Source organism: Dicentrarchus labrax, unplaced genomic scaffold (genome assembly GCF_905237075.1).
Source record: "Dicentrarchus labrax unplaced genomic scaffold, dlabrax2021, whole genome shotgun sequence".
Lineage (NCBI taxonomy): Eukaryota > Metazoa > Chordata > Actinopteri > Moronidae > Dicentrarchus > Dicentrarchus labrax.
The window spans coordinates 22,975,542-22,989,760 of record NW_026136702.1 but is presented as its reverse complement, the minus strand read 5'-3'; the positions used below and the strand labels follow the sequence as shown (position 1 = coordinate 22,989,760).

At 40.3% G+C, this 14,219-nt stretch overlaps 1 protein-coding gene and 1 long non-coding RNA gene across 9 annotated transcripts in view; both read left to right on the top strand.

Moving 5' to 3' along the window:
• Positions 1–7,961: 7,961 nt before the first annotated feature.
• The window catches only part of LOC127350257 (reticulon-4-like), a 33,673-nt gene continuing 27,415 nt past the window's right edge, over positions 7,962–14,219 (top strand). For 4 of the 8 annotated variants that reach the window (XM_051376756.1, XM_051376740.1, XM_051376747.1 and 1 more), the window contains exon 1: positions 7,968–8,770. In XM_051376756.1, the coding sequence (XP_051232716.1) occupies positions 8,182–8,770 (589 nt within the window). In that variant the 5' untranslated portion in view covers positions 7,968–8,181. Of the gene's footprint in view, positions 8,771–14,219 lie in introns of all 8 variants that reach the window. The other 4 variants (XM_051376705.1, XM_051376697.1, XM_051376713.1 and 1 more) reach the window with 3 other exon arrangements.
• On the top strand, positions 8,778–13,503 carry LOC127350340 (uncharacterized). The gene is made up of 2 exons (XR_007880549.1): positions 8,778–9,454; positions 13,086–13,503. It is a non-coding gene; the product is annotated as an uncharacterized LOC127350340 (long non-coding RNA).

Genomic DNA, 14,219 nt, shown 5'->3' with positions numbered 1-14,219 from the left:
TTCACCCCCTGCTGGCCGCTAGAATGCAGGTTAAAAGCACTTCTGCACTGGCTTCACTTTTCAGACCAGCTAATGTATGTCAGTAGTCCATTTTGTTTCCACATGAAGGAGGAACCTCTGCACAATGTAAACAACATATAAACAGCATGTACATCTGCAGTTTCTGCAGCATTAAGCTTCATGTTTACCAAACCCTCACTTTGGTCAGCAGGCGTCCTTTAACATCTTCAGAAACACACTGTAAACAGTCCAAACTGCTGCTAGGCAACCCTCGCTAATCACAGCAGCTGCCATCATCCTCAGCCTCCCTGCTGGATGACTAAAGATAACTCTGTATGTCAGCAGCCTGCAACAACTGGGTCAACACACACACACACACACACACACACACACACACACACACACACACACACACATCACAATTTAGTTGTTCTCATTTACATATTTTTCTGTTTCTGACAACTAAAGTTGTTGAGTATAAAACCATGATTTAATTGCATTTATTTATTTGTACTATTTATATTTAATACTAACAATTAACCAGAATTAACAATATATAGTGTTTTATTATGGATTAAACTACCCAGCAGTATATAAAGTAATTAGCTCCACCTTTACCAGCTGCAACAGTCGTGATGAACACTTGATATGATCAAGTGATCAGTAATTAAAATCCGATAAAATATTTTAAATTTAATTCAAAATAAATGTATTTCTATAGCACATTTGACCAAACTGCTTTACAAACATAGGCAGAAGAAAACAGGTCAACAAAGCAGTCAATAAAATCATGCATATAAACAGAGAGCAGGATATAATCAATGAGTAATGCAAATAAATAAACAACCATTATATAAAAACATTGTAAAAGGTAAATTAGTAATAGAGTTGTAGGTACATTCAAAAGAAAAGAGGTGGGCCTTGAGCTGTGCTTTGAAAAACTCAGCAGACATCTGATGTGGTGTGGCAGTTCGTTCCACAGACTGCGGCCCACAACTGAGAAGGCACAGTCACCCCTGAGCTTCCACTGAGCCCAAGGGACGACCACAAATGACTAGTCTGAGGACCTGAGTGACCTTAGGTAAGAGTTAGGAGGGAGCAAATCCATGAAGTGCTTTGTAGAAATAGAGCAAGGTTTTAAAATGAACTCTAAAACTCCTGCTTCACACCTCTCTTGTCCCTGCCTGAACCTGCTGTGTCTTCGTCGTGTTTGGTGTCTGAGTCCTGGCAGTTACAGTTAGAATCAGTTTGCAGTTACTCTGGTGATATGCTGCCCTTTATTTTTTTAATTCAACAGGTGCATATTGCATTTACCTGTGTGACTGTGGAGAAAGAGGGCTCTGCGCATCACTGGCCGGCTGGCTAGCGAGTTACCCTGCTAGCGTTTGTAGAACTTCTCGACTCCAAAATCGTTGGGGCAAGTTTTCGATTGGTCATCGTCACTGTCTTAAAACTGTTGATATTTGAAATCTACACGGTTGATTTCTCACCTCAAACATTCTTAGAAGTGAATTTAGTGATGAAATAGCATATGAAATTTGCTAGCGGTTGTACTGATCAATCCAGCACTTTGCATTGTGGGACATAGTAGGCGAGGTAGACTGGTGCATACTGGAGATTTTTTTGCAATCAGTACGACATTCAGGTATTTTTGATATACTGCAGATTCTGATTTTGTTTGCATACTGGATACTACCTGCTATGTTTTGGTGAAAAAAGTATGCATTGCTCATATAGTAAGGGGTTTGTAATACAGCTTTGGTGCCTGCCATACATATTGAAACACCAAGCTGCTCTTCATTCATTCATTCATTCATTCATTCATTCAAAAGAATTAATTTAGAAATATAACCGGCTTAGTGAGGATGTAATCTGTGGAGGGAGGGTTTAAATCAGCTGATCAGAGTATATCCTGTATGTAGAGTGTTTAATAGAAAGTGCAAACAGGAAATAGAGCATGAGCAGGATAGACTCACTCACTCACATGTACACTGACTCACCTCTGTGTTGTTAGTGACTCAGTCGTCCCAGTGACTGAAGCTGCTTGGGAACCTGCAGCGTCCTTCAGTCAGCTGACTGCTGTTTCCAACACACTGTACAAACAATGAGTAGAGACTGTCTGCTGCAACATGGAGGCAACATCACCACAGTGTTAACATCCTTTTAGGGTCACAAATCAAGTGAAACGGCTGCTGTGTGATTGTACATGTGGTTTGTTCTCTTCACATGTTAATATATTTCTCTTTGCCTCATTCTTTGTCAAAATAAAAAAAGGGTCTTGGAATATTACAGCTTACCTCTGTCACAACGGCTGCCTCAGGAGCTTCTCACATCTGTCATTCTCTTCTTCAAGCAGAGGGGAGATTTCCAGCACAGCTTCGCCTACTTCTAAGGTACATGAAGGTAAGAAGTTTGCAGACATCAAAACTCCACCAACATTTCAAGTATAAGGAACAACTTTATTGTCAGGCCTGCCTCTATTCTCCACCTGTACACCAGATGACCTCAGCTGACACATCCACCTGTTCACCTGTTCACATTCCAAGATCATCCCCACCTGCTGACCCACCTGCGTTCAGTTTAAGTTTTAAACCTCCTGACTCCACCACCCAGGACCAAGCACCGAACATGGGGCGACAGAGCCTTCTCTGTAGCTGCCCCCTCCCTCTGGAACTCTCTCCCCAAAAACATCCGTGACTGCACCGACCTTCCAACATTCAAATCTTGGACAAAAACTCACCTTTTTAAAATTGCTTTTAATGTTTAGCTTAGTCTGATGTGTTTTTAGTGTTTTACTATTTGATGTTGTTTTGCTGCTTTTATGCTTTTATGTAAAGTGTCTTTGAGTATTTAGAAAAGCGCTTATAAATAAAATGTATTATTATTATTATTATTATTATTATTATTATTATTAAATAAATAACTTTCTCATCAGTTAATTTCTGTTTTTACTGACTTTCACAAAAAATAGCTGGAATTTCTGGAAGAACAAATATCTGCAAATTATTCCCTGAAGTAATTAACAATACCTGAAAATCATTAAAGCCCCCCCTTCATTCAAAAACTTGCTTTTGAAGCTAACACCTGGATAAACGTGCAGGATTTATAACATTGCAACTACTTTGGAGCCAATAGACCTTTTTCACAGCAGCAATTTTGACATGAAATAGTAGGCTACACTACATGTATCGGAACCTTAGTTAGGATCCAGTACGTAACTTCAACAAGTGTGATGTCGAAGCCAGAAGCCTTCAGGAAACTTTTCAGTGAAGCACCAGACATCTTGTGTCCAACAGTTAAACTTTTGAAATAAAAAATATTTACATTAGATCCTGGATTTTTACATCAGGGACAAGGAGGAGGTCGAATTTTTAACACGGTAACGGAACTTTTTTTGCAAGAGTATTTTTAAAAAATGTCTGAAGAGAATATTTAAACCTGCAAAAACTGATTCTGTCCTCTTGTTTTCAGCTGAAACAAGAAGTGAACACAACAAAACGGGAAAGATGTGGTATGACTTGGATACACAAGATATTTCTAGTTCCCTCAACTCAGAGAGCACGTTAATACCGAACCGAGTATTTAACCAAACCATGGTATAAGTCATATTTCATCATGTGACTGTATTTCTCACTGTTGACAGAATTGTTACAAACCAAACAATCAATTGATTAATGGAGAAAATAATAATCATTTTCCTAATTATGCTTACATACTGTGACCCTTTTCATTACATTTTACTCAGTGGAGTGGAACTTCAGACCTTGTTAACGTGCTTCCAGTTTCTGAACCATAAACTGCAACATGAATACTACAGAGGGATGATAGAGACATGTAACCCCCGACCCCCCACCGAATTGGTCCACATCTTAGCTTTCATTTCCTGTGTCTTTAAATAAAATTCTCAGCATGAGATACTGCGAGGGGCCGCCTGATGATCAGTTCATCTGGTCCTGGTGGAAATTACACCTCAACTCAGACCAAAGGTTGCAGCTTTGAATGTCTCTGAAACTTTTTGGGATTTGGATGGATTTTTCAGTAAAGTTTAAGCTTTCTCACCGACATGAAACCTCACACACCAATTACAAACTGTCAAAAGCTCTCTGCCTCTCTCAACCTAGTTTCAGTATTTCTAAGCTTTCAGATTCTAACAGTCATTTTTCTCTTCATGAGAGAAAATCATAGTATGGACTTCTCATAAAATCCCCTTTGTGACTCCCCAAAGGGTTTCCCCCTTTATTACTCAAATCTCTACCATTTTGCACTGATATCAATAGCTCATTGTTCCCATAAACGCAGCACAGATTGTTCCAGTGACTCAACCAAAATAATGTAGTCCTTCAAACACACACCAACTGGTCTTGAGTTGTTCTGTAGAATGGACTTTGCATCGGTTGCACCAAGCAAAATTAAGCCTATAGTCTTAGCTATGTGAATGCCCACTATCATTATTGCCTAGGAGCATGCGTTGCTAGGATACATTGTCAACAATCTACAGCTGTCTTGTTAATTTATAGCTAATTATTCGTAATTTGCGGCAACATTATGGAGGATCAAAGAAAGGCAATCATGGACATCGAGATAAGAAAGTTAATAGAGCTGTACAGCCAGCACAGGAAAACACTGACTGCCAAGCAGTCCAACGTAATAACAAATAAGAAGTACTTGGAGAGTAATAACGGAGACCGTAAATGATTGTTCGGCATCGGGCAGCCTTCGTTCAGACAACGATGTACAAAAAAAGTTTAAAAGACCTTCTGAGCTAGGCAAAGAAAGACATTTCTTTGAGAAAAATCCATCAAAACTGTCAGGAGTCCTTCTGTGAAACCATTAATGTACAGTGATTTATAAACAGATTTTGGCTGTATGATTTGATGCTAAAGTATCATTAAAACAAAGTAATGTATGTGTGACGTACAAAGTCTGTTCCAGTTGGTTGTAAAATGCTAAACACAGTGAAAGCACAATTAGCATATTCAATTTCCAGATGCTCCAGAAGAAAAACCTGAAGATCCACTGATATTTAACACAGTTTGTTAACACCAGAATGTGTATAAAGCTTATGAACCTCTGTTAAAACAAGGTTTCTCTTTCTCAAAGAAACAGGATACCTCAGTTAAGTCATTATTTTTGCACAAATCTATCCCAGGTGTCAACTCAACAATTCAACAGAAACTAACATCAGTTAGATGTTTGAACTCATTACACGTTCATTTTTTCTCCATTTCTGAGGCTAAAGCTCATGATTAGCGTCAACACTGTTCTGGACAGCATAGTTTTTCTTTATAATTGGGTCTGTGTTTTTAAATGCTTTCAGTGATAACATTATATGTACAATATAGCAAGCCAAACTCCCAGCCTCTCTTTATGGTAGCTTCTGTTTCCTTTGTTTCTTAAAGTGGGTTTCTTTCATAGCTCACAAATATATAGTTTGATGTTTAAAAAAAGACTCAATGCTCACAGTAGTTTTTATCAAACAAAAAGGAAGAAATAGTGCATTTATTGGGGACTATTTTCAGTGGCGGATGAATCCACATTTGGTGCTCTATTTGGGGCAGGAGGAAAATAAACTACAGTGTGTGAAGGAACATTTCACCCAGTGCAACAGTCTGGCTCACTGATGTGTTTTTGGATGGCACAGAGGCACACACACACAATACCTAATAGATACATTAATTGTAAATGAATGCAGTCACAATACACACACAATCTTGTCTTTTAGCTAACAGTTTTAATCCTAAAAAGTTCCTTCACTTTCTTTCACATTTAGAGTTAAAACATTATTTTAGGCTTAAACAAACATTCAAATCTAATCAATTCTACTATCAATATGTAATTATTCAAATCTCATCGTGTCAGACTGAGACATTTTTGTCCTCCTGCACCATCGCGCAGTCTTTCTCACGTGATCATATGATGGCCCGCTCCAGCTCTGAAGCAGCCATATATTCTTACAGACATATATATTCACATGTTATATATAGACTGTGGCCTGTCATCAGTATGCTGTGTAACTCTATATCTCAGACTGAGCTCCCTGACTCTCTACAGCTTCATGCTTACTTCCAAAACCACATTTTCACCTTCATCTTTCTCTGAAGAAACGTATTGATCTCTGTGGAGAAACTGGAATATAAAACACATTAAACATTTCAAAATAAAGTGCAAGATCAAAACATTTGGTGAGGCAGCTTTTAGTTTTTAGTCATGCGAGCAGCACATGGCTTCATGTATGGAAGTGTTGGTCTGTTTATTGGTCCAGACTGAAATATCTCAACAACTGTTTGCACGGATATTCGTGGTCCACAGAGGATGAATATTCCTGACTTTGGTGATCCTTGACTTTTATCTAACGCCATCACCAGGTCAACATTTTAATGTGTCCAATACTTTGGTTTATGACCAAATACCTGCAAAACTAATGACATTCCCCTCAGCCTCAGCTGTACTTTGGGTGCTTAATAACAAATGTTAGCATCCTAACATGGTGAACACGGTAAACATTATACATGCTAAATGTTAGCATGTTAGCATTGTGAACATGCAGACAGTCCCCATCACATTCATACATTCCAGCAAACAGCATTGTCAGAGAGGCAGTTTGTGCAATGCTGCAATGGCGGAGAGGAAACAACTCTTACTGAAGCGAGCTCTCCTTCATTTTAAGTTCATGTATCTCCGTCAAAGCTCCCTTCGGCAAAGCACTGATCTCTAACTCTACTGGGAAGCCCCCAGGTCCTGTTCAGACCTCCTTGGATCCAGAGACTGTTCATCCAGTGTGTTTTTAGATTTTGTTGAGTCAGATTTTAGCTCATACAGTTGCTGTGCATCTGAACTGCATCTCAAGTCTCTGAATGCTGACCAGGGAGACATTAAAACATTTTTCTTTTTCGTTCTTTAGTCTTATTCTTTGGTTTGAATCAAAATGTTACTAGTTTTAGTCTGTGTTTTATGTAGGCAAAGTCTGGAGGTCAGAAGTACCTTCAAAGCTGATCAGGGTTTTAAATATCTCCCAGTTTCACAAGCAAGTAGGCAGTTTAAACTACTACCCCAGGTTCTCTGAATGCAGCAGGATTTTTTCTTTCGCGCCTTTTTAAACATCTAGAATGTGTTCTGAGGTGGAAAGTTACTGTGTAGATCAGCTCTAAGTACTGTACTTAAATACAATTTTTACATGTTTTGTTATTATTTTATGTTATTTCAGTACATTATTTAATAACTTTAGTTGCTAATTAATTTCCATCTTAATATTTTTGCTACCCTCTGACATGGAACACAACGTCCCAGTTCCAGTCTGCCCGGGACTGTTGCATGTCATTCCCCTCACTTCCTGTCAGCTCTCCACTCTCAAATAAAGAATTCAAATCTTAAATATATGTATATTTTTCGATAAAAACACATTATCAACCTATAAATTATCATGAATTGTTATAGATTATGATACCAAAGCAGTTAAAATTAATTCAAATGAGTTTAAATAAACTTTGGAAGTAGTCATTCTTTGTAACAAGTAATTTAACTTTTGATACTTCAAGTATATGTTGTTAATAGATGTGTACTTTTAGTGAGAATTTTGAAGCATGACTTTTAACTATGGTATTCCTACATTTACTATGTGTTCTGAGTACATCTTCCAGCACTGCTTGTCTTTGTGTGACATTTCTTAAAGGTTGTGTGTTCATAGCAGGACGAGTTGGTGTAAAAAAAAAAAAAAAAAGACTGTGTTAAAGTTATGTAATAACTGCCCCGCTGGAGCACAAGTTATGTCAGAACAGGACTGCCTGAACTCTGTGCTCCTCCTAAATTTTAGAGGTGGTTTGATGGAGGAGGTGTCCCATTACGCCTCCTTTCTGGTGGGCGGGGTCGGCGTCTACTTTGACAGGCTCTGATTGGTCACAGCTCGTGTCACTCAGTAGTTAAGCCACAGGTAATTGGTCAATGGAGTTCCCTCATCTCCTTCTCAACTTCAGTGTCCATCTGAGACTCGGGTCCGACTCTGTGGTAACTGTCGTGTGGCGCACTTGTCCAACTTCGTCCGGTGTCAAAAGCAGACTTACCGGAGGGAGTTACCGGCGCGGTTTCAAAGCTCATCTCGGTGGGAGTTTGTTCCAGGAGGTAACGGAGGCGAGAATTTACCGGATCTGAAACTTTTTCCACCTCAGAAAACAGTTTAGAAAAAAAATGGCAGACAGCGTGGAGCATGAAGTCTCTTCCACCACTCCTCTGTTCAGTGAGGAGGTGCACCACTACCAGGCTGAGGCCGAGCCGGACTCCGAGCTGGACAAGCCCAAACAAGACCTCTTCAGCGTGGATGATATTGTGGACCTGGTCGGCGGGGCTCAGGACGCCTTGGACCGTCACATAGCTGAAGATAGTGCGCCACATGAGTTCACAGAAACTCCCACCGCTCCTGCAAAGGACCCAGTAACATTACCAGAGTCTTTCCACGTAACGGAGCCAGAGCCAGTGTCAGTACCAGAGGTAAAGGAACCTGAACCGGAGCCTGAGGTAGAGACTGCAATCCCAGACTCCACCAGCCTGTCTTTTCTTCCTGAGACCCCTTTAATTGCCGAGGAACCCGAAGTTGTCGCCCCCAAAGTCGAACCAGAGAGTACAAAGATCGTACCGGAGCCACAGGCTGCCCCCGAGCCAGAACCTGCCCCGGCGAGCGACGCCCTCCCAGTGGCTGAACCCCGGACAGCAGCCCCAGCCCCCGCAGAGGCAGCAGAGCAACCTGCGGTGACAGAGGAACCACCGGCTCCAGCATCGTGTGAGTGTTCAAACGGGGAAAATATGACTAATTATAGCAGGAAGGAGTTTGTATTAATTGAAGCAGATCAATAAATATAAATGTTATAAACCGTGTTGGTGAAAGGTAACGTTAGTATAGTTAACGGTATATTTCGGTATTTTTCCATCTTAGTGTCTGTATCTGAACTAGGTTAGCATTATGGGCTTTTCCAGACGCCGACATGCAGATAAATAAGTGCGTTGAAGCGCTAACGTTACATTTTAACCAACTTTATTCACCAGAACACGTTAAATTGTATTAAAAGTGTTGGTTTTGTCCAGATTGTTAATATTTATACAGTTCCGTCACGGTGAGGTTAGCCGGTTAGCTAGTGGTGCTACCCTGAGGGGAGCGGAGGGTCTTTGATCATGAAGCTGACCTGCTGTTTGACAGTTGGGTGGACTGTGAATGGGAAAACCACACTTTTAACCAGACGAGGGAATGGGATTTGGAAAAATGGAGCCATGTTGGCTCTCTTTTGCACATAATGCCGCTGGAGGAGCTAGCAGTTAGCCCGGTTTTGCTGTGTTGTAGAGATGCGGCCCACCTGTTTGGACAAATAAACGGCAGGAAGCATAATGTGAACTGTTGACTGGATGAGCTGGCGATATTGCACCATTCAGACTTCAGCGGCGTGTTCACAACGGACGCCATTAACCGAATGTCTGTCGTGTCTTTTTAAAACATTTTACATGAATGTATGCGTTTATTTCACCGTTATACGGTCATTATTGTGTCAGACTGAGCAGCGCCCATCTGCTCTGTGCCCGCTGTTGCTAACCGTTGTTGCTAACCGGGTTCCATTATCGGACAGACTTTTTTTTTTTTTTTTTTTTTCCTTCTTGGTTTTTGTCAGTGCAGCCACAAACAACAGTGTTGAGAGGCTATCAGGTGTCAAGGCTATCACTGCCATCTAATACAAAGCTCAAGGGAAGGGCAACCTCCCGATGGTGTGAGGTTTCTAACGTTGGTGTCCGGTGTTGGTTGTCAGCAACCAGGTTGATGTAAGCTAACGTTAACTATAACATAACGCCTATTAATCCGAAATCTCGCAGCTACAACATAGACGGGGCTTTGTGAGATTATCATTTATAGGTTGGCGGATGTGAGTACCAAAGAAGTAGCACGCCGGACAATGATCTGTCCGATAATGGAAGCATGGAGCGGTTAGCAGCGCACGGTGTACCAAAGCTGTAACCCAGAGATTAGTCACAACAAAGGAATCCGCTCAACGTCCACTCCCTGTCTGCTTCCCAACATTTCCATACTACGTCAACGCCTTAAATCAGCGTTGTATTTCTTATGCTATTGCCGGCCTGTTTTTCAGTCAGTCAGTCACACCCACCCCCCCCAAACCAACACCCTCAAATCCTAAAACAATTTAGCCAGAGAGGCCTGTGAGCCCTCTGGTGACCCTTTTTAAGCTGCTATTACTCGTCTGAATGCTCCTGAAGTGGTGTTTTTCTGTAGTACTGATGCTAATGTTGGGATGTGTGTATTCTGAGCTGTTATTTTTGTGTATACGGATGAGGCAGATAGCAGGTAAACAGGCCCCTCTCGCCTCCTCCAGGCACAGACAGCAGCCAGGAGCAGGCAGCAGAGAGGCAGGGTGGGGCTGCTTGGCAAGGCCACCGATGGAGCTGGATAAAAACCACAAGCTCTAGTTAAAACATCGCAGTCACCGCTCTGAACAAAAGACAGAAAGAAATCATTGGTATTGATCCACCTTTCAGGAAGATTACAGACTGAGTGTGTTTTCTGTTCATTTTCCATCACTGCAGATGGTCCTCTGGCCTTTTGCACCCTCATACCTGCTTTGTGTTGTCTTTGTTTGTACAGTATTATGTTGTGCCAAAATCTGAGGATTACCAATCTGGTGTGATCAAAAAGGGTCAACATGAAATGTAAAAGCTGCATTCATTGATTTTTGGTCACTAGGTTCCAGTTTCTCTAGTAAACGGATCACTTTGAGGTTTTAAAGTGTTGGTCAGATAAAATGGTGTATTTGAAGATGTCAATGTGCGCTTTAGGAAAGGGCTTTGGCTTTAACTTTGGCTTCTTTTGTAAAAGTTAAAAAGGTTTTTGGAGGAAATGTGTTCATATTTCTCATTCGACCACTATTTTGTTAATAGATTACTTGTCTAAGTCTAGCAGAAATGAGAAACATTTGATTTCTCAAACATGATCATTTCTGCTTTTCTTAGTCTTACGATATAGTAAGTAGACTCTTATGAACGTAAGCTTGTACCGTAGAATATTTTGATTTCACTGCTTTCAGACATTTTCTAGACCAAAATAGCCATGTCAGTGGTTAACCACCAAATACTATTCCATCAAGACTTGAATGGTCTGAAAGCAAAATGAACCAAAAAACTGACATCCCTAAACCAAATGGTTAATTGATTAATGGAGAAAATGATTGGCAGGTTAATTAATGAATATGATAGTGAGTTGCAGCCCTAGTAAAAAATCGTTTTGGCACTAGTATTGAGCATTACAAGATACCCAGCCCCAGTAATTAGTCTGTCACATTAATGATGTCTGTCATACATTGTCAATTAATGATTTAGAAACATGGCATAACTTCGCTGTCAAAGACCAGTAATATAACACTATCTGGATTTCACTCTTTTGTCTTCTCAAAGCATTTATCTTCTCTTTTCTGAACACGAGTGTGTGAGTCCTGCTGTGACTTCACAACACACAGATTCATGTCGTCACCCCAAAAAAGGTGTATGAAGTGAACTCTTGTCCCCTCTGTTGGACATTCAGACACTGTGACTGACGGGCTGCCTAATCGTCCGGGGCTCGGTGATCACCGCCGGCCTACATCTTATTTTTGGGTCACCTACATCCGTCAGCGTGTGTTTGTGAAGAGCTTGGGATGTGGTCAGGTGGATTAGACGGAGAGGGGAGATGTCAGACACACAGTCACGGAGGCTTAAAGCTCAGCGCGTCTGTGTGTGCCGTCCACTGTTGTTGTTTTTCTCTGTATCCTGGTGAAGGCTGGCCATAAGTGGGGTTAAGTGCTTCAGAGTCAGACCCCTCCACCCAAAGCAACGACGCCTGGCCTCTATCTGTTTTTATACTGCCAACACAGCAGCTGCCTTTCAGTCTAGAAGTGCGTCAAAATCCTAAATATGATGAGAACCACGTGTTAATCTGTTTTAAATCTCGTCTCTTATCGCTGTGATAGGCAAAGATTTCCAGAGCTGCGTGGTGAAAGATGATACTTACCCATGTTGTGCTGATTCATCACATTAATGCTGATTAAAGGGCTGTTAAAGCTGTTTTTATGTAAAAAAATAAATAAATAAATTCAGCCATTTTGTTGGGCAGGTTGACCAGTGGATCAGGAAATAGTGTCTTTTTCAGTGCCTTCTTATAGCTGAGTAAAAACCTTGTCTTACTGCAGAGGTGTTGAGAAGAGCTTTCCAGATTCTTAATGACTCAACCATTTTAAGAAATTGTCAACTAATTCAAAAATATTATTTACAAATAGTAAAAGGTGCACTGCAAAAGAAATAAATGCTGTTACAGACAGCACGGCAACCAGATGGTTAACTAACATGTGCACAAGTATCTGTTTTAGAGACAATGACAAAGCAGATAAAGCAGTTTGACGAACCTGTTAACATCACAAACAAGCACCTGATCCAGTTTGAAAGGGAGTGAACGGATGAACTAGCTACCAGTGACTTGCAGGATTCATTTTTGAGGAATCCGTGAAGAACATGACAAAAGCAGAAAAAGCCACCTTTTTAAAAGAGGAAGCCTTTTCTTCTTTGTTTTCCTGTTTCTACACTGCAGGAGTATAAAAGAGGGCCACAAAGTGCTAACATTAGTTTTTGTGACCAAAATCAACATATTGTTGTTTACGGTGACCAACATCTCAGTTTTAAAAAGTCTGGTAGTATCTATGCTGATATTTGTTTTTTAACATAAGCACATAACAAAAACACATTTCTGATAATGATCCCTTTCATCAGGTTATAAAGGCATAGATATTTAGTGAGTAAGCAGTAATTACTTACTGGTCAACATATTCTGTAAGCTGAGAGACCGATATAAATCTAGAATGAAATCAAATCAGAACCTAATATCTGCTGTGTCAGTACTTTCAGACATTAATCTCATGTCTGTGTGTTCAGTACAGAGCTGGAGTCATGACGCGGTTAGCCTAGCTTAGCATTAAGACTGGAAGCAGGGGGAAACACAACAGCAAACAGCTCTAAAGCTCACTAATTAAGTGAGTCATGTAATGGAACTATTTCTTCTCTCATGTATTCAGTAGCAGCGACAGAGAGAGCCAGAGAATGAGATGCGTATCAGAACTTAATATTATCATCCTGGAATACCACAGTTTGACCTCGTCAGCTGGAGACCAACAGACATCACTCACTGATGTAAGTCACACAGGGCATGTTATAACTGGGTGGACGTTCAGACGACAGTTAAGGTTAGGTGAGGTTTGGTTTTGCTGGAGGCCAGTTTCCCTCTCACTCTGTGTCCTCTCTCTGCAGACAGACACATTAAACAAATGGATCAAAGCTGAACCAGAAACAGGAGGTTCTGGTTTTGGTGTGCTCTTTCCCCCAAAACATCTGAATGTCAGCGAACATTCAGAGTCAGAAACACCACAGAACCCACATCTTAATGGGTTTTTTGTTCAATGTTAAGTTGTTCAATGTTTTTTTTTTTTTTTTTTTTTCAGAATTACATAACATAACATTTGGAGACAGGAGACCGCAGCAGAGACAGTGAAATCAATTGTCAGTGCAGATGTTGTGTCTGTCATCAAACTAACCAGCAGGAACCGAAGCAACCTGCTTGGGTTGTTTTACTTTTCATTGATAAGAGAGTGACGTTATAGACTCTTGGACTCTCAGAGAATCGTACATTGAGTTCTTTATTTTACAAGATGGCAGCAGGTGAGTCGCTGGCCTGAAGTCATATATCAGTGTCAAGCTGTGAGGCGTTCCTCAAGATACTTATAGCACAAGGAAACAAATACCTCAGTGTGTAGAGCAGGCATTGAAGCTGGCAGAGTTAGGGGCTTGATTTCACAGTATATCACAGTATTTATTTCTTTTTTTCATGACTGGAGCTTTATATAGGTTTATAGTGTCTTATTCTACTGTCAAGATGACATCAAATATAGTAAAATTTTTATGCCATCCTGTATAGAATGTTTTATTTTACTATTGGGTTCTTGGCCCCACAAAATTATACTATATATGAACGAATCAGGATTAACTATTTTTATTGTGCAAACTGTAACACAGTAAAAAATAATTCAAAATACATTTAAAAACCACATTTATATTATTTCTAATAGTTGTATTAAACACTATAAACTAAAATAAAATGCTTAAAGTATTTAAAGGTCCATTGTGTAGGATTAAGTGGCCTCTAGTGGTGTAGTTGC